The following is a 19,970-nucleotide window of genomic DNA, read 5'->3' as shown; positions in this document are numbered from 1 at the left end:
GAAAGCACTTGATGTATTGTCCCTTAAAACTGGCAATGTGCTGTTAAATTCCGTTTGTAGTTTGCATTTAGTTTGCATGTCAATTGGACTCTAAGTAGGCACGCAACTCAGTGCGGACAGATGGTGTCTGGGAGGGTTGAAAACTCCATGGAGTATGAGGAAAGATTACCAGACTGCTGTGGGGGGCATCAATGAGGAAACAAAGACTTACGTTTGTATGAGCTTGGTGGGTTGGGTGAGGTTGTAGAACTGCTTAAAGAAAAGAGATGTCACACACACTGTTCCACAGCCCATCTAAGTGACCAGTTAATTTTATTTATTTATTTAGCATTTTCTGTTAACATTTCTAAACTGGCAACCTCTCAGCAGTGTACAATAAAATCAATGAAACACCAGAAAAATTATAAAATCATAAAATGCAAAGCAAATGACTAACACTGAATCAGATTAATTTGTGTTTAAATTCAGATCCAGTCCTATCTTCAAAGATTGTGGTGCACATAACATTTAAACAGATTAACGTGCTGAAAAAATAAATATAAAAATGGTCGGGTCGGGGCTAAAGATGGATGTGTAATACATCCCTGTCCATCTCTAGCACAAAATTTCTTCTCAGGATTTTTTTTTTAAAAAAGGTCTTGCATAACTGCTACTCCTGTGAGGGACAGTGGAAATTATTTCACGTCTGTGCTTGGAAGTGGTGGTGAGAGGGCTGGTGCTCCAACATCTACAGTGGCTTTCTTTTGTCTTCCAAGTACAATCACACCTTCTGGTTTTGCTTTACTCAGCCCTTTAATGCATTGAGTCCATATGACAAGCACAGTCTATACTAGGAATGGGGAACCTCTGGCCCTCCAGATGTTGCTGGATGACAACTTCCATCATCCCTGACCACAAATTATTTTGGATAGGACTGGTGGTGTCCAACAACATCGGGAGGGGTGCAGGTTCCCCATCCTTTATATACAACAGTAATTGAGAACGTTCTGCCCTCCAGTTGTTGTTGGATTCCAGTTCCTGTCAGGGGCAACCAACATAGGATGATGTGACTTGTAGTCCAGCAGTATCTGGAAGGCCACAGGTTCCTCATCGCTGGTTTAAGCAAAGAGCCTTCTCTGTAGTGGCACCCACCCTGAAAATACCCTCCCATCAGATGTCAAGGAGATAAATAATTATACAACTTATGGAAGACATCTGAAGGCAGCCCTGTATTGGGAAATTTTTAATGTTTAATGTTGCATTTGTTGGAAGCCGCCCAGAGTGGCTGGGCCAACCCAGCCAGGTGGGTGGGGTACAAATAATAAAATTATTAGTATGGTTAATTATAAATAAGCCTCAGGCTGTCAGAATCCCCACACATATTTCTTTTTCACACATGAGAGGAGGAGAGGAAAAAGCTAAGCCTTAAAAGTAAGCTGCCAATCCAACCACAGTCAAAATAAAAAAAATTCCTTCCAGTAGCACCTTAAAGACCAACTAAGTTAGTTCTTGGTATGAGCTTTCGTGTGCATGCACACTTCTTCAGATACACTGAAACAGAAGTTGCCAGACCCTTCTAATCCAACCACAGTTAACTAACAGAAACCCAGATCAAACTGCAGTATGATGTCCTAGATATTCTAAGGTTAAAATGCACATTTCCTTTCCCCTTGTATCGCATGAGCAGGAAGAAAAGGGTATGCGTGTGTTGAAGCCCAAAGCGTAGGAGGCAGGGGGGATTATCTCAAGATTCATTTCAGTTGATACCTGAATAATTGTGTCGCCTTCATCAAGAAGTCTGGGGCTGAAGGGAGTTGTGCCCCTAAACATCTTGAGGGCACCATGTTGGTGAAAGCTGATTTGGATTAATGTGAATGAGCCTGGAGATCACCCCTTCCCTTAATAGTTATTAAAATGTGTTTGCCCTGTTTTCCATCTGTGTAGGACCAGAAAGGTAGCTAAAAATGCCCTCAGCCACAAAAACACTTTAAAAGTTCATAATAAGTTCATAATAATTATAAATTTGAAAACAAGCCATCCCATCAGTAAAACTTAACAGGAAGAGCAACCAATGCTTTGCTGGTCAGTTATACAATGAATCTTTTTGACTGAAGAATTTTTTTCCACTGACATGTTCTTGCAGCTGCATATTTTTAACCTGGGTTATACACCTGAGTTGTCTGTGTTTCTGGTCTTTTGTAATTACCATTTATGTCAGTGTTTTATGCCCAGGTTCACTCTGCTTAAAATATTATCTCCATCTTTGTTAAGAAAGCTTTGCCCCTTGAAAATGCCATCTGTTTGCAGTGTGGATTTGTTTATTTCAATGTCTATTCCTCACCTTTCCCCAAGGGCTTGAGGAAAGTAGCAATACTTAAAAAATAAACCAAGATAACACACCGTAATGAAATTCAAGATATCCTATAGCTGTTCAGTCCTGGCCATTGCATGACAACTGAAACAAGAAAATACAGTTTTTTCTGGAAGCTATTTGGAGGTTATGGTCTTGGATGGAGCTCTGTGTTTCAGAGTGTCTGTTTGGCTCCCTCTCTATCTGGTTTTGGACTCCAGGTCAAGATGTTACACACACTTTTGACCTGGATGGGAAGTAATGATTGGTCTTAATCATTTTAGGTTATCTTAAATCATTTTTTAAAAACACAATATTTTATTAATGATATGTGTCAAGTGGTGGCTAATGCCCATTGGGACTAGTGCAATGGCAAGCAGGGGGGTCAACAGTTGGTGGAGCCAGAGATGACAAGGAGCCATCCCCTAACTGGTTGCAAGTAAGAAGGCAGGCAGATGAGGGCAGTCCAAATGGACCAACGTCTATATGATTAACAGATGGAAAAAGAATGGGCATCATTCCATACCTCCTTTTCAGCACCCCAAAGAAAAAGCCACAGATTTCTATATCTTTCTGGTCTCTCTGTGTTCCCTCACTTTCTTCTCTTCTTCATCATCCTCTTCCTCCATCTCCTCCAGTGCAGACAGAAAAAAACTTCCAACATTTTAAAAGTGCCCTGTGGCTCTATGTAGCTTCCCGTCCCCATCTGTTTATTTGTAACATCCACAGATACCACAAATTTTCTTATCACCCCACCTGCAATTTGCTGGGGAAAAGATCTGATAGATTATTAATTCCATGGAACAGTTGCAGTCTTGAGTAAAATGTCAGATTATTAAGGAATGAAAAAAACCAACAACAATATTTAACTGATCCACAGCCTGTTTTCCCCCCACAGGAATAGATCTGCCTTTTATGATGATGCCCCACCCACTTCTCCCAGTTGGCCTACCTCCTGCTTCGGTGGCAATGGCTATGAATCAGATGAACCATCTCAACACTATAGCTAACATGGCAGCTGCAGCTCAGATGCACAGTCCTCTTTCAAGAGCAGGAGCTTCAGTTATAAAGGTAAGGCTCCAAGCTTAGTTACACGATCAACATAATCACATGGTGCAGCTCTTGTTGGAATATACCCTGGCAGCAAGAAGGGAGGACCTCATATTTACAAGCTCTTTTCCACACAGAGAAAATAAATACAGAAAAACTGGGTTTTCTCCTGAGATGATCTGTTTCTAGTTCAAGGGGAATGTCTCTCAGGTCAGCAAGGTTTAGGGGAGTGACTTGTCATGCATAGGTAATGAGCTCTGCAAATCATACAGCTCAGGGAAGTAGGAAGTGAAGTTCCAAGGTCCTAAGAGTTATTACACATATATGAACCCCAAACAGCAAAAATTGGAGCAATTGGAAAATGATAGAAACAATGAATGGAGTCATCTCAAGTACTTAGAGCACAGTGGTGATTATTATATATATTATTATATTTATTTATTACGGCCATAGGCCCATACAACAGTGGTGATTACTGAGACCTTCCTTCCTTCAGCCTTCATGGGTTTGTGTGTGTGTGTGTGTGTGCGCGCGCGCACGCGCTAATTATGGTGGAGCCGACAGTTCCTGAGAGCAGCCTTCTCCTCTCCCCCGCCCCATAGAATGCCTGGAATAGAGTCATCATCCATGGCATTGTTGAAAACAAAAATGGCAGACTCCAGAATCAAGAGTGTTGTTGTTAAACGACAGCCCAGAGCCTGCATCAGTGTGGGCCTTGCTGATATCAGTCCATATGTCACTTCAATTATAATGTTTAAATGGGATTAATGCAATCAATAGATTGAATTGTGCAAGCCCTATTGCAAGCTGTTGTATAAGTTAGTTGCTTCTCTGTAGTGTCAGAAGAGTCTGCTTCATGGACATCTTTGAATGAGGTTATCGTGTGTATCTCCCTCCTTGCCTTAATTTATCTAAAACAAAGCTGCCTCTCCCTGCCTTCACCACTACCCTGCTGCAAAATGTGCCTGCTCAGCAAAGTTAACATTTAGTACTCTGGAAAGAAATGTCATAACTATGAAATTTGATTTCATCTTGACAAGAACACTATACATTAGGAAGAGCTACAGTAGGCCCATTTAGAAAGCCTTCCTTGCCATCTTTAATCTAGCCTAATGTGATTAGCAGGTCCTACTAGCACTTCTGTAGTAAAGACTCTTTGTCAAAAACTCTACTGTAAATCCCTGCCTTTACAGTCCCGCTGAGGAAACTTCCTCTCTTTGAATCTTGGCTTGCCGTAAGTCATCCATGGGATCAGAATTTTAAACAAAATGTTAGCACTCCCTGTTCTGCAGGATATGTCTTTAAGAAACGCAGAATGAACTGAATTGAGTGTAAGCTGGTTGTTGATTGTAGGACTAGGAATGGGAAGATTTCTCATTTCCCCAGTTCAGGAAGGCTTTGCACGGATGCTTGAAGCTCTAATGGAGGCTTCATCTTCTACACCATGCATTTCCCATTGTGGTTTAATCAATGCCTCTATCCAGGGAACTTTGGGAACTGTAGCTCTGTGGGGAATGGGGTCGCCTTACAACTCTCAGTACCCTCACTGTTCCTAGGATTCTTTGAGGGAAACCATGACTGCTAAAGCTGGTATAATAGTGTTTTAAATGTATGGTGTTGTTATGACTGGAGCTGTTACATAGGAGCCAGAGACTCCACCCCCTTCCTAACTCTCAACCAGAACCTGATCCATACAGGTGCATACAGTGGTACCTCTGGTTACGTACTGAATTCGTTCCAGAGGTCTGTTCTTAACCTGAAACTGTTCTTAACCTGAAGCACCACTTTAGCTAATGGGGGCTGCTGCAGCACTGCCATTCTCATCCTGAAGCAAAGTTCTTAAGCCGAGGTACTATTTCTGGGTTAGCGGAGTCTGTAACCTGAAGCATATGTAACCCGAGGTACCACTGTATATGTAATTATCTCTGCTGCTAAGTAGCCTTGCATGAAGCTACCTGGGCACTTCACAGATGGCCCTGAAGCTCCTGGCTCACCTTCTTCATTTTCCTAATGACTCCGGGTGGAATGAGCCTTCCAGAAATTTAGGTAACTGGTGTGGAGCCCTCTGGGTGAAGTAATACCACTGTCTAGGGTGTGAAGTCTAGGGTGAAGTAATACCACTGTCATTGGTCTGAATCCATTGCCACGCATGTCTTATCCAGTAACTCCATTGTCATTGATGCCTAGATCTAAGGACTCCATTGTCATTAGTCTGAATTCATTTTCATTAATGATGCAGTCACTGGATGCAGTGACTCCATTGTCAGGATTGCTGGCGGCCTGGAGATCTGCTGAGGGAGAGTTGATGCTCCCTCCGCTCCTCCTCTAAGGAAACCCTAGGTTCCAAGTCTGAACTTCGACACAAGCCCCAGTCCAAATCCCCACTCACCCATAAAAGTGAAGATGCTTAGCACTCAAAAGTGTCCACTAGTGAGCATACCACCCTGTGACATGCAGCCACTCCTGCTTGTCTAGATAAAAGATACAGAGGGGGAAGAGGTGGGGAGGTAAACCCCTATCCTTTGCATGGTCTGGAATGTATCCTATTATTGTGCAAAGATAAGAGCCATATTTGTAGCTCGGCCAACCTTTTGGCTCAGACAGACTTTTTCTCTGTCATTGCATGAGGCAGGGCTAGAATTATTATTAATGGGTGGAAATTGGAAGAAAACACACTAAACATTAGGAGAAATGTCATGGCAGTGAAATCTGTTTGACAGTGGAAACAGGCTGCCCTGGGGAATGGTGGCTCTTCCTCACTACGGGTATTTAAGCAGAGGCTGGCCACCCGTCTGTCAGGGATACGAACAGGCAGGGTCTGCACCATCGTACATCCAACACACATTTAAAGCGCATGTCTTCCTGAGTCTGTCTGAGCCAAAATGCTTGGAACTGTAGTTTGTTAATTGAATCGTAGCTCTGTGAATGGGAAACTACAGTTCGCGGGGTTGGGGAGCCAGGTTCTGTAAATGCGTGTTGGATGTGCTTTAATTGTATGGTACGGACTGTTCCCATTGTTGCATTCTGCATTATAGATCCTGCACTCAGTGGGAGGTTGACCTCCAAGATCCCATGTAATCTTGAAAATCATTTGATTCTACGTTCATTTAAAAAAACAAACACTGGGGTGGGGGGAGGCACTTTGATATTATGGCACTTCAAATGCATCAATATATTAGTAGTAGTAGTTTTACTGATACACGTGCCTAATGGTAAGAACACTGCAGATCTCCCAGTTATTCAGTTTGCTGTGCAATCATTGTGATGGTATAGCAGGAGGAATCGATGCTTCTTCCTCGGGGATGCAGGTTTGAGACCCATAAGTGCCAGATAACAGTTCTTCCAAAGCTCAGTGGTAGCTTCTGGTAAATAATAACCAATGCGCTGTGTTTGTCTTTAATGTTGGGAGAGCTATTTTGAGTTGCAAATCCACATGCTTTTCTGTAAAAGCTAACCTGGGAATATTGTCAGACCAATCGCTTATTAGCCTTTTACTGTGCTTCAGGTCCTTTTAATGTTGGCTCAGCCGCCAGCGTTTGTTGTTAATAACAAATATAGCCCTAATGTGGGCTGGAAATAGCATTAACGTCATTAAGCCTGGAAACATCATTTAATCAGTCAGACACAGCATCAAATAAGGAATGTTTTCATAGTAGGAAGGAGATTGCAGGGAGCTCGAGAGAGAGAAAAGCCTAATTAGTTTGAAGAAAGTGAACCATGTGATGGAAAATAATGGCTAGGCAAAAAGAAGGGTGGGCAGTGCATTTAAGATGCCTAGAAGGGCTTGCTTCACCCCTCCCAAGTTTACCCATGTAGATTTGAGGAAGGCAATCCTCAAATCTCAACAGGTACAGCTGACTTCTTCTTTCTCCTCCTCCTTGTGTTTTTCGCAGCCAGAGGCAAATGGGACTTCCAAAGCAATGCTATAAGGGTGTGGGGTTTTTTCTGGCCTCTTGAATCCTCTGTGCAGAGCTTGGGTATGGGGTGGCCATGGCAGGGTGTGGGTGTTGCAACATGTCTTGAGCTCCAGTTGAGTCTCAGCTAACAGCCTCAGTATGCATTCACCTCCCCTGCTTTTCCTTCACTGTATGAGCACATGTTTCTTTGTTTCTTGCTATTATTTTGGAGTCCTTTTTGAATTTTCTAATTATTTCATGCACCTCTGCAAATCTTGGAGTTCCCCCAAATAGGCAGATATCTCACCAGTGGTTTCTCAGTAGCCCAGTTTTTGGCTTATAGTGCTGTTGGCATTGGCTGGCTGAGTTCAGTATTAGTTGGAAGGTCTCTCCTGCACCAGCATTTTGTACACAGAGAAGAGCTGGGAGGCTTTCTAGCTTTCTCTTTCTTGACAAGGAAAATGGAATGGGCAGAGAAACAACCACTAACACTGCCTCACATCAACCAGTCCTCCTTGCCATAGTCTTAGCAAAGAAACTGTTCATCATTTGTTCCAGGACCTTGAATTCAGTACTTCCTTACAAAATAAAATTGCTTTCCAAGAATAAGCCTGCAGCTAGCCTACAAACTATTCGAAATGCTGATGGACAGGAACCCACCCAATTCCTATAATTTGCAAATGAGCAAAAACGGTCTCCCAGCTGTGTGATGGGAATAGTGTATATACTGGATTTCAATACTTGCTCTTCACTGTGCACCTAGTTCTGCAGAGACAGCTGGAAAACCTTCTAGATTATTTTCTCCCCAAGGGGTTGCAGATGCCACAGAAGCAAACTTGGAACATACTAAGTGCCCTGCTGGACCTGAGCAAAGCTCCAGTTTCATATGTTCCACAGTGACCAACTAGATGCCAAAAGGAAATTGCAGCAGGGTGTGCAGAAGGAAGATGGTGTTCAACTCAAGTTTCCACTTTTCTAATCCATGCCACCCCTGCTGAACCCATCTGTCTGTTTGATGTGATTTTATCACATATGTTGTTGACTGACATATAATGTAGTTTGACTATTCCTCCAAATGAGGAGTTGGGAAACTGTGGCTCTCCAGCTGTTGCTGGACTGTGACTCTCAGTATTCCCAACCATTTTAATTGCTGACCACAGCTGATGAGAGTTATAGTCCAACAACATCTGGAGGGCCAGAAGTTTCCCATCCCTGCACTAAATGTCCTCTTACCTTTATTTTAACAAAGATCCCCCCCACCCCACCCACTTATCTGGAGCAGCAATACTGATAACAAGTCCAGGAAATGTTATAATAGCACAAAGGAAATGTCTGTTACTATTCTTCGACTCACAGAGAATTGCCAAAGTGGTGTGTTCTTGGTTGGCTATTTACCAATATCCTCTGATTATCTATGGGTTTGTTTGGGTTGTTGTTTTTCCTTTGGCTGAGCAGCTGGCAATTAATGAGTTGATGAGAAATGGTCACAGTGCAGTGAAATTAGTAAGTGAACATCTGGTATTAAAAGCTAATGCATGCTGAAGGTGGAGGTAATCTTTCAGATTATAGTGAAACAAAAGTCCAGTTCGGGCCTGAACAGGAAATGCTTCTTGTAGGGGGCAGGGGGACAGGGCCATCCATGCTGGCTCTGCCCCAAACATCTTATCCACTTCCTAATCTTCTTGTGTTGGGTGGGGAAAGTCTGAAAGGGGCTTCTCATTGCATCCCTTGGACATGAGTTGAAGTATTCATTCAGTTAGACACCCTTGATTATCAGAGTTCCCAACCATGCTGAGCATTCTATGTAGGTTCAGTGTTGAGAAGGTTGGGAACAGAGAGAGTGGAACTGGTGCATGCTGGGACATGGTGGGTGAGATGAGCTTGTGGAGTTAATGCCTTCAGGTTGATAGTCCTCCCCCCGCCCCTCCCCCAAGGCATAATTCCTAAACAGCACTACTCATTTTATTGATACCAAAGTTACTTCCTCTGGAGGGACAACGACATTGTGGTAGAGCACGTTCTTTGCATACTCAGAGGTAGAGCAGGTGACCCACATTCAGAAAGTCCAAGGTTAGCTTTCTGTTTCCAGTTTAAAAGCAAGAGGTAGTTAGTGAGAAAGATCCCTGACAGTCATGGTTACACAGTAGTCTGGTAAGCCTTTAGTAAACCAAGTGGTAGGTTAGAAAAGTGTGAAGTTCAGATCATTGCTCCAGGGATATGCTGTGGATGAGAAGCTTTGCTGTGTACATGGAGATCCCCCAACTCCACCGTAAGAGCTTCATTCATTGGGATTGCCCCTGTGTTAAAAAGAATGGGAAAGTCTACATTCCTGAAGCTAAATATGCAGGTTGTAGCTCACATGAGGTTCTGAATTGAAACACATCCATCCAATTTAAGCCTGATTTATACTTTACCTGTGGCATGGTTGCCATTTCCTGGTGGTGGGATTCTATGGAACATTTGGATGATTCTCTCGTGTGGTTACAAGGATTACATGGGCAAAACAGTTCAGAGCTCCACCATTTCTGAATATTTGTGGGGAATGGGAATGTGATGGCTAGTCACTCCCAACATGGAAATGCTCATTTGGTCATACCCCATGATACCTCTGCATCCGTTTTAAAGGAATAAAAGTGCCCACTATTCCCATGTTGCTTTCACAAATTTAGCTGAACATGTGGGTGCCAGGGGGCATAGCCAGAGAGATGTGCCAATCTTTAGACAAGGCTGTTCAGCATGGTACATCTTTCCCTCTCACATGTTGTATAGGGAGGTTCTTTGAAAACACTATTCCAAAAGGATACAGTGGTACCTTGGGTTACAAACACCTCTGGTTACAAACACTTTGGGTTACAGACTCCCCTAACCCGGAAGTAGTACCTCGGGTTAAGAACTTTACCTCAGGATGAGAACAGAAATTGCACAGCGGCAGTGGGAGGCCCCATTAGCTAAAGTGGTACTTCAGGTTAAGAACAGTTTCAGGTTAAGAATGGATCTTCGTAATGAATTAAGTTCATAACCAGAGGTATCACTGTGTTTGGTTGTCAAAAGATTGACCCAAAGGGCTACCCTTGATGCAGCCTTCAGCTCCTTCTGAGAAGTTCAGCCTCAAACAGGTATAATAACATTAAAAACACCACAGTGAAAACATCACTTTGAAGAGATAATTCACATTACCAAAGGTATTCTGTGTTCATTGGGAAGCCATACTTTCCCTATAAAATCACAATCTTGAAGTTTCTTCATTTTTGTTTTCAGAAAGATCCTGAAGCAGGGTGATGTTGTTATGCTGCCTCCAGTTTCATTAGTGAGTTAACTCCCACATTGCCCTGCCCAGAAGATCACAAGAGGAAAGGCATAAATTAAAAAGAAATATCGAGACAAATGTATGAATAAAATTTCCAGTATTCAGACAGAGCTGCAAAACCCACTTGTCAGCAGAGAAATGCCATTAAGTCCTTAAGGAACTCATTAATAGATTAACATTTGGATGAGTAATTATAGCTGCACTAGAAATAAAAACAAACAAGCAAGCCTTAGCATCACAGCTCCTCTAAACACTTGGCACACAAGTGAAGATCAATACTATGAAATATCACTGCTGGAAGTACTAAGGTCAAGTTGATTATGTCAAGAATAGATATGCTCTGTATGTGTGTGTATCTGTGTGTTATGTATATGTTGTTGTGAGTTTGGCTGACTTGATCACTATGAATGGGTAGTTTGGGCCCTGGCAAAAGCCATCTTCTGTCATGTGGTACCCATTGGTACTGAACTTATAAAGGGGCTATGCAGAATGCATGGACTAACACACTACTGGTTAGTCCCCCATGGTTGGGGCTCCCCCATGGTTGGGGAGTACTGGCACTCCCCCATGGTTGACGCATGATCTTATCTATTTGAAGCAGACATGGGTGTATATGCATAGGGTTCCATCCATGGAAATGGGAGCACTAATGTCAATACTTCCACATGTATGAATCCCTTTAGGGTGTTGGCATCTAGTGGGAACAGTTAGCCAGTGCATTCCAGACAGCCCCTTAACAAATTCATGGGTGACTTACATTTAAAACTAAAACATAAAAATGCAAATAAAACATCAATGTTCTCATGCAAACTCCTACAGTTAAATCACATGTGTGCGCGCATGCACACACACACACACACACACACACACACACACACAACCGCCACTTGCCCAATAACAGCTACAGAAAGCTTTGGCAGCACACTAACAGCACTAAAGTAGGACTAAAGGTAATGTTAAATGCTTTTTAATGACTGGGTGGTCTGCTGAAGTTCAGCAGTTCATTTGCAGGGGAGTAGGGTATGAGAAAATGTCCTGCAGGTTGCATTTCTGTACATATCTTAGAAGGGGGGATACAAAGGGAAATAGGACACTTATTGGTAAATGATATTATTATTATTATTATTATTATTATTATTATTATTATTAAGCCCATATGTGTTTGTCTATTTTAAACTGGCCGCAGTTTCAGTTTGTATGGAATGAGAAAGGAACAGAGAGAACTGGTAATTTTTTGACAGAGCTATTTATTAATTATTTTACTTTGAACAATGTGTATAAAGTGTTCAACATTTTAAAAATGCAAAGCAATGTACCCAAAGTAAGAAAAACGGTGCATAATGAAATAATGTGAAACCAATAAGAAATGCAGTAATTTCACATATCCACAATAACCAGCAATATACATGACTCTCAGACTAATCTTGGAAAGCCTTGGCAAAGAGAAATGCTTTTAGAACGGTAGCATAGAAAGCAAGGCTCTCCCATCCGGCTGCTGGAGCATCAGGTGGCAGATGCTGATGGCGTGGAGTGGTGGCAAAATGTTGGAGCACAGTTGAGTTGTCTTTAATTCTTACGCCATCCTGATGCCCTTCTGTGCAGTGAAGGACGCTGTCCCTTTGCCAGTGCTGAAGTAAGATTCAAATACCACCTCCTTCCCTACAGATCCTCTCAGGTGTTAAGATTGGAAAAGCGGCCCTTTTAAGACTCATGCCACCCTAAGAAGTTCTGCAGGTGACAGCATCTGTCTATCATCTGTCACCTGTGTAAGGCAGGTGACAGATGATAGATAGATAGATGATAGATAGATAGATAGATAGATAGATAGATAGATAGATAGATGGTGGTGGTGGTAATCTTATGTTGTTAACCGCCCTGAAATCTACAGGTATACAAATTTTAATAATAATAATAATAATAATAATAATAATAATAATAATAATAATAATGACAGACCAGCACTTCGAATTGTCCCCAAAATTGATCTGGAAGCCAGCACAGATTAGACAACGATAAAGTAATGTGCTCCCCCCCCAAAATCCCAGATAGTACGCTTGCCACTGCGTTTTGCACTAGTTGAAGTTTCCAAACATTCTTCAAAGGTAGTTCCATGCAGGTCTACTTTATCTAGGAAAGGGTGTAGCTGGTACTCCAGCCAAAGCTGTGCAAATTTGCCCCTGGCCATGTGTTCCACCTGGCAACCCAGGTGGACCTGCAGACTGCAACCCTGGTTCTTCAAGTAGAGTGCAATCCTATTGACAGCAGGCTTTAGTTTTGTTGTAGCAGTCTTCTAATACAGGAATGGGGAATCTGTGGCTCTCTGGTTCCCCTGCAACTCCTACCACTCCTGACCATTGGCCATGCTTGGTTGGACCTGACAAGAGCTGGAGCCCAAGCACCACAGGTTCCCCTTGCACTTTTCTGATATTTTCTTCTCTCTGAGTAATTTGCTATTCAGAAAGAAGCCTTTAATGTATTGGGCTAGCGGAACAACAGCTATTTCAGGAGAACAAAACTGAAATACATGAAGAGTGACACGGGGCTGTAAAATTCAGAAACGACAGAATGAAGTCATCAAGGTGTAAAAAAAAGATTTCAGGCTTTGAGCTTTGCAATTTTTCTATTGAAATGTCCTCATTGATTTGTTACAAATACTGTTAACCCTGTGTTTGGAAAATGGCGGGGACATTATCGCTTGTGTTCTCATTTGTAATAAAATAGATTAACTTGCTGTGAAATTTTAACTAGACGGAGACACAACAGTAGCTACCTAATGAACCACAGCTCATTGCTGTTAAGTAGCTTAATAGATGCATACTGATTACGGGGCTGAAAAATGGATCTGTTTACGTGCAAAGAAGAAACCGCTCGCATATATTAAGGGGCAAAAAGAGAATCACAACTGCCTTCCATTATAGAGAACGTCTCAATCCACATCCTGGTTCTCATTGCTGGGTCTTCATTTATCACCAAGTGCCATCTAAATGTAGTTTGTCAAGAGTCCAGACCTCTAGGGAGCTCCACTACTGCCTACCTGGGAAATGGAAATCCTTCTCACATCATGCATGTGCCCACAGGTTTAGTTAGCAATGATGCAAATTTGCTTTCTCTTTCCAGGGTTCATTATTTGCAAGTTAAGCTGTTCTGTCATTGTTCCATTAGGCCAGAGACTACAACTCCCATCTTTCCTGACCATTGGCCATGCTGGCTGAAGTTGATGGGAGTTGGAGTCCAACAACATCTGGAGATCCATGGGTTCTGCTTTAAAGTCTTGAATCAAAGGGGTTCTCTGGGGCGAGTAAGGGGTTGGAAACTTAAGGGGAAAAACTCTTCAAATGCATGCAATAGATGGGAAGAATTCAAAAAACAGAACCAACGCTTCCTTGTTTCTCTCTCAGGTCCTTTCTCATCTTAGGTAATTTAATCCAGAGGCCATTTTCACTACCCAAAATAGTAGTGCCTATTGTTCTCCTCCTTTTCTTACCAATGTAGTTATAATCTTCAATAATATCCTACAGGTCCCCCGGGAAGAGAGAAGGAAAAAACACCCAATGTTTGTTTCAAACTGATTTAAATCAAAAATGCCCTCAAGATACAGAGGCACAAAAGGCCTTGAATAGATTACGATCTGTTTAAGGTTAACAAATATTTTTAATTAGTAGACAAATAGTACAGCAATTAAATGCTTCTCTTTTAAGTTTTATTAGTTATTGTATGTTCATTAAATAAGAGATAATGAGTTAAAAAGCATGTCCGTTGAGGATTAACCACTGTATAATAGATAGGCATCTGTTACATGATTTTGAGGTTCACTTGGCATTGAATGTCCAATAACTATCCTATTAAAAAAACGAATTTCAGGCAACATTTTCAGCGCCGTGTGTTTGGAATAGACAAATGCTACGTACAGTATTGCAATTAGGAAACTCTGTTCTAGGACCCCTTGCACAGCCTGCTGGAAGCAGAGCTTGAAATATGAGGCTTGATTAGTAGCATGGCATCTTAACACATTGCCAAAATAGAGGAAGCTTCCTTATACTGAGTCACATCAGTAGACCATCTAGCTCAATGTTGTCTAAACTGACCAACAGCAGCTTCTAAGATCTCAGAGGGGACTTTCCCCCAGCCCTACCTGAAGATGCCAGGGATTGAACCTGGGGCATTATGCATGCAGAACAGATGCTCTACCACTGAGTAGTGGCCCTCCCCTCCCAAGAGGACATGTATCACCAACAGAGGACACAAAGAGGATAGATTTACATAAAATTTGCATGTGTTAATTTGTAGGTATAGAAAATTGGAAATAATTACTGTGATTTAAATAGTGGGTTGAAACTATGACCAGTGTGCCTGCTTAGTCTGCTGTCCAGCTGCTAACTACTGATGGGCAGCTTCAGGACTCATGATCTCCCTTCTTTTTTATCTTTAAATTGGACCTGGATCAATCAGCACTTGAAACAGAGAACTGTATTCCGTATAGTAGGATACCTTACTGACTTGGGAAGCCAGAGCCTAAAATTAAAAAATCACTGGGCAGGGTCTGGCATCAGAACGGAGAGAGATCAGAGCTGCAAGAGGTGGTGAGAAAGAGAGAGATGTTTGATGGATCTAAGGACGGAGCCTCTCAGACTTTGCCAAACCTTGAGGTAGAGCCTAGCAGATGTAGGTGGACCCAATCCGTAGAGCAGAACACAAAGCAATTCAGCAAAGTTGTGCAGCAGGAGTGGCTAGCCTCCTGAACTACAACTCCCACTATTCCTGGCCATTGACCGTGCTGTTTGGGGCTGATGGGAGTTGTAGTTCAGCAAGATCTGGAGAGTCACAGGCTACCCAACTCTTGGTGTACAGCATAAAAATGCATTGGAGGTAAAAAAAAAAAGTCTGCCCTTTGGGTAACTGATCTTGAAAGTGTATTCTAAAGTAACACCAAATACTATTTGATTGCTTTAATTGCTTACTATGACATGGTCATCTCACACAGCCACTGCCTTAGCTTGTACCCCAGGTATTAAGGAGTGGAGTTAAAGCACTCCCCCCACCCACCTCTCTGGGCTCTTTTCTACCTTTGACATTCTCTCACCAGAGCACTCTGGGGCTGGTTGATGCCTGACTGCCTTTTGAACAGCCACCTGCAGCACTCTCCCTACCTGCTATTCCCAGTGGTCTTGAGTCCCCCTTGTATTCAAAGGCACTGCAACAGAGCCATGCCAGCATGCATTCCTGCTCTCCCTCTTGACTACCCTTCTCTGCCTCTTCTGCTGATGCACCTATGATAGTACTGTCTTGGCAGATGTATGTGTGTGTTCTGATAGGTTTGGGGGATGGCCTAGCCATCAGTCTGAATTGGGGCAGCAGTGATGTACTCCAAATACTTTATTTTAATGTGCTTCTTCTTTCTAAAGGAGAGAATTCATGACAGCCCTTCACCAGCCCCATCCATGGAAGAGAGTCAGCGGCCCGGGAGTCATGCCTCTTCACACCAGAGCAGCAGCATTTCAAGTTCTCCATCGCAGCTTGACAACACATCAGATAGAATTGGTTGGTACCCTATTCATGGCGACTGTTCCGATGCCACTGTTGTCTGGAAGTGTCCTTTGTCAAAGATCTCTCACAAGAGACAGGTGGAAAGAAAGCTAATTATAGGAAGTGAGCATATATCCAAAGGATGCAAACAATGACTGTGGGTGGCAATAACATTTAATCAGTTAGATTAGCCACTTAAGAGCACAAGCCTAAGATTGTTCTCAGAGAAGTTCATCCCACTGAGTTCAGTTGGATTTATTCCCAAGGAAGATTGCACACCCAATTTTAAGTGGAGAGAGGAATATGATACAAGCTTGAATCCAATTTAATTAGGTAACAGTTATACTTAGTACTTCCTCACAGAATATGCTCTGGTTGGTTTCAGCCCTGGAAAATTTAGGAAACAGATTATATTAGTTTAGGAGAGCTCCTGCAAGTCCGAGTAAAGAATATGAGCTGGATAGACCAATGGTCTGACTCTGTGTAAGGCAGGCTACCTACGTTCCTATAGTCTCAGTCTGCAATCTGATTGCAACCTGAAAATCGCCATATTTATTTTAAAATGTTTGCTCTCTGACAACAAACATTCATCAGAGTCATGAAAAGTATGTTGATAATAATAATAATATTTTAGAATAGAATTTTAATAGTTCTGTTAAGTATGACAAATGTAATTTTAAATCAATAAAGAAAATAAGAAAGCCAAATATCATATAGTTACCTCATCCATGTGATTTTACAGGTGCTACATTAAAAGAAAAATCTCAGTGGCAAAGATTATTGTCTTTGAACTGTCATCCATCAGTTTGGGTTGTTAACCATCTAGCTGTCTATATCTGTCTATTAAGTGAGAGGAATTACAGATAATTACCAATTCCTTAAATCCTCCGGTCTATTAAAAGCATTTTTCTTCCGAAATGATTTCAATGAATCACTCTTCTTAATTAGTTAATCTGAACATTTCAGAGGAAATCACTCATGTCTCAACTCATCTGCAGTTTTTCACTTTCTTCGTGGTTTTCTTTGTATTGTGCTTGCAGGCTTATTTCCCCCTGTCTGCAAGAATTGGTAATTCCCTCCCTCCAAAAAAAAATAAAATCCATTCATTTTGTCCATACCCCTAGACTCCCATTTCTCATGTGTATGACTAATGGATGGAGGGTGCGCAGTGCTATTTTTCTAGAAAAATAGGTGCCGAAACGTACCACGAACACCTCCTTCGTTCTCTTATAATGGCAATGGTGCCCACTGGAAAGGTGCCAGAACTCAGTTCTGGTGAGTTCCTGCTGGAAAAAACCCTGGGGGTGGCATGGAGCTAAGCCTCATGGCCTTGCTCATGGCGAGTGTGCTTATCTGGCTTTTCCCTTCTCACAGAAGACAGAGCCCCCTGTTTGGGAGCCCCAGTGATGTGGAGAAGGGGCCAGTGGGAGTATAGCTGGCTGCTCCCTTCAGATTTTCACTGAACATGCCATTATAGCAGGGCACAGGGGTGTTGGAGTACATCTGTTGGCAGAAAACATAGCCCCAGTCTACCTTTAATGTGTAGGGCTTTTATATGGAAGGGATAATGTGGGCTCCTAACACTAGGTGCCTTCTTACACAACCACTTCAGAATTGATCATACAAGGTGCATGAGCAAATGGTGCATATGGATTTTTTTGAACTTGTGAATGTGTCCAACATGGTACAAAATAGGGGAACCGGGCATTTTATTTTATTTTTTAAGTGAAAGATAATTCCTAGAAATGGTGGTGGTTTATATTTGAATGATCTAACTGGTGTGCATTTTCACGTTCCACAGCAATTTTGCTGTCATCCATTACTAGACTCCAGTTGCCAGTATTGATCACAGAGCAGGGATGGAGAACCTTTGGTCCTCTGGATGTCAGACTACAACTCCCATCATCCTTGGCCATTGGCTAGGGCTGATGGGATCTGAAGTCCAGCAACATCTAGAAGACCACAGGTTACCTATCACTGATATAGGTGGGGGAAAGTATTTTGCAAATTCACTTAGAGATGTGACCTCCCTCACACTAGGAAATAGTATTACTTGGTATTTCAGAGAGCATAAATGGATTGACATTTGAATATACCTCAGGCAGATTAGTAGAATATCATCAATGGTGATAAAGGAGACAACTAGGATAGAAATTAAGGGGTTTCCAGCTGTAATGCTTTAGGAGATACAAAAAAAAGGTTTACAAATGGGTAAAAGCTTAATGGTAAGGATTTGCTGAACTAACAAATTGAAGTGGAATACAAAGAAGGGAGGTATGAGGAGGTCTGGGGAAATAAGCGTAAGGAAGATATGTTATGGAAAATTATTTGTTTTTTAACTGTTTTTATGTTGTGTTTTGTTTCTTTTTATTTTTCATTTTCATATTTTAAAAACTTTAATAAATATCTTTTTTGGGGGGAAAGATAAAGGAGACAACTAAATAATTATGTGAAAGCATTTGTAGTAGGAAGAGTAGGTATCTCTCCTGCTAAGGCTTGCTTCAGTTGACACAATCCTACACTGCAATCATGGTGGGGTTAAGCTTTAAGAACATCTGTGAATTCTTTGCAGTGGCCATAAAGTTAACTATTCTGATTTCTCTGGCTGTGATGTAATGTAGCCCAGTCAAGGGCCACCAGTGGAAAAGGGACACCGAATAACTAAAAGGATGTGCTCTGAAGGCCCTTTCCCATCTGACTTTGTATGAATTGGCCAGCTATGTTGAAGCTCTTGGGCTTCACAAATCTCTTACCCACTAGCCAAAGCAGTGTCCATTATAAAACCTGATCCTTGGTGGCAGGTATGTGGCACAATACATTTCCAGTTCCTGAATAGCAATCTCAAGAAGATTGAGCGCCCCCAAGAATATAGTAATTGCTCTTCACTGTTGTATGTTGAGAATATTGTTTATAATTTTGGCAAATAAGCAGGTCAATGACCCTCACTCTTTCTCCTTCTTCACTCTGTCATGCCCATTCTTTTAGGCATGCTGCCAACTAATAGAGAGGGTGAACCTGTGGATCAAGAACCTGGGCCCAACCCAAAGAAACTCCTGAAGGAAAAAGGTAATATCCTCTAATATTTCGTTCTTCACAAAGGATCAAATACTGGATTCACTGCACTCTTCCTGTCTGTTGAAAAATGATCACAGTAGCTAAGTGTGTAGTTTTCGTTTGGTTTTAGATTACAATTAGATGGCATTTGTTGCAAAGCCCCCCGCCCCCTCTGTACTCTGTCTTCTAACCATGGAGAACAAACAAACAAACAAACCCTGTCTGGTTCATAGGCTGCAAGTTCTGCTTACGCGGTTCAATCAGTTGTTAGGGATATTGGTGAGCTTCTTTCATGTAGAGGTAAAACAGCTGATCCAGACCTCTGAGGCCTCAAGCTTCATGGAAATAAACACACCAGCGATAGGGACAGACAGAAAAGCAACTCACAAGTATAGACGTGAAGTTCAAAAGAGCCAGGTTTTATTCATTGGGAAGAGAGCATTTACACAGGTTGACGGAAATAATACATAATTTCAACACAGAGATAGATGTTGATGCCCTTGGGTGGCGGTATCTATTCCCAAATAGTTCTAGAGGACCAAGACCAAGTGTAGTGCGGGGGTAGCCTTGAGATATTAGGGTCTTGAGCTCCATAAGGCTACATATATCATACCCTGTATTGAAATACCCATCTGGTTCCTTCTTGTCTTGCCTTTAGACACCAGATCAAGACACTGTTTTTTCAGTATACTTTTGCTGTCCATGGTGAAGGACAATACGCGTGCACACACACACACACACACACACACACACACACGCCATGTACAGAAGCTGCCTAGTTTGGCAGCTGAATCTTACTTTGATAGTGGTA

General features: G+C 42.1%; 1 protein-coding gene across 10 annotated transcripts in view; it reads left to right on the top strand.

Moving 5' to 3' along the window:
• DACH2 (dachshund family transcription factor 2) overlaps window positions 1-19,970 on the top strand; it is a 333,298-nt gene that overhangs the window by 249,929 nt on the left and 63,399 nt on the right. For all 10 annotated transcript variants that reach the window (XM_083484718.1, XM_083484717.1, XM_083484712.1 and 7 more), the window contains 3 exons: window positions 3,228-3,400; window positions 15,985-16,120; window positions 19,091-19,171. In XM_083484718.1, coding sequence (XP_083340844.1) covers window positions 3,228-3,400; window positions 15,985-16,120; window positions 19,091-19,171 — 390 coding nt within the window. The remainder of the gene's footprint in view (window positions 1-3,227; window positions 3,401-15,984; window positions 16,121-19,090; window positions 19,172-19,970) is intronic.

This window comes from Podarcis liolepis (genome assembly GCF_965112155.1).
Source record: "Podarcis liolepis genome assembly, chromosome: Z".
Classification (NCBI taxonomy): domain Eukaryota; kingdom Metazoa; phylum Chordata; class Lepidosauria; order Squamata; family Lacertidae; genus Podarcis; species Podarcis liolepis.
Note: the sequence above shows the minus strand (reverse complement) of the source record. Positions and strands in the feature narration are given on the sequence as shown.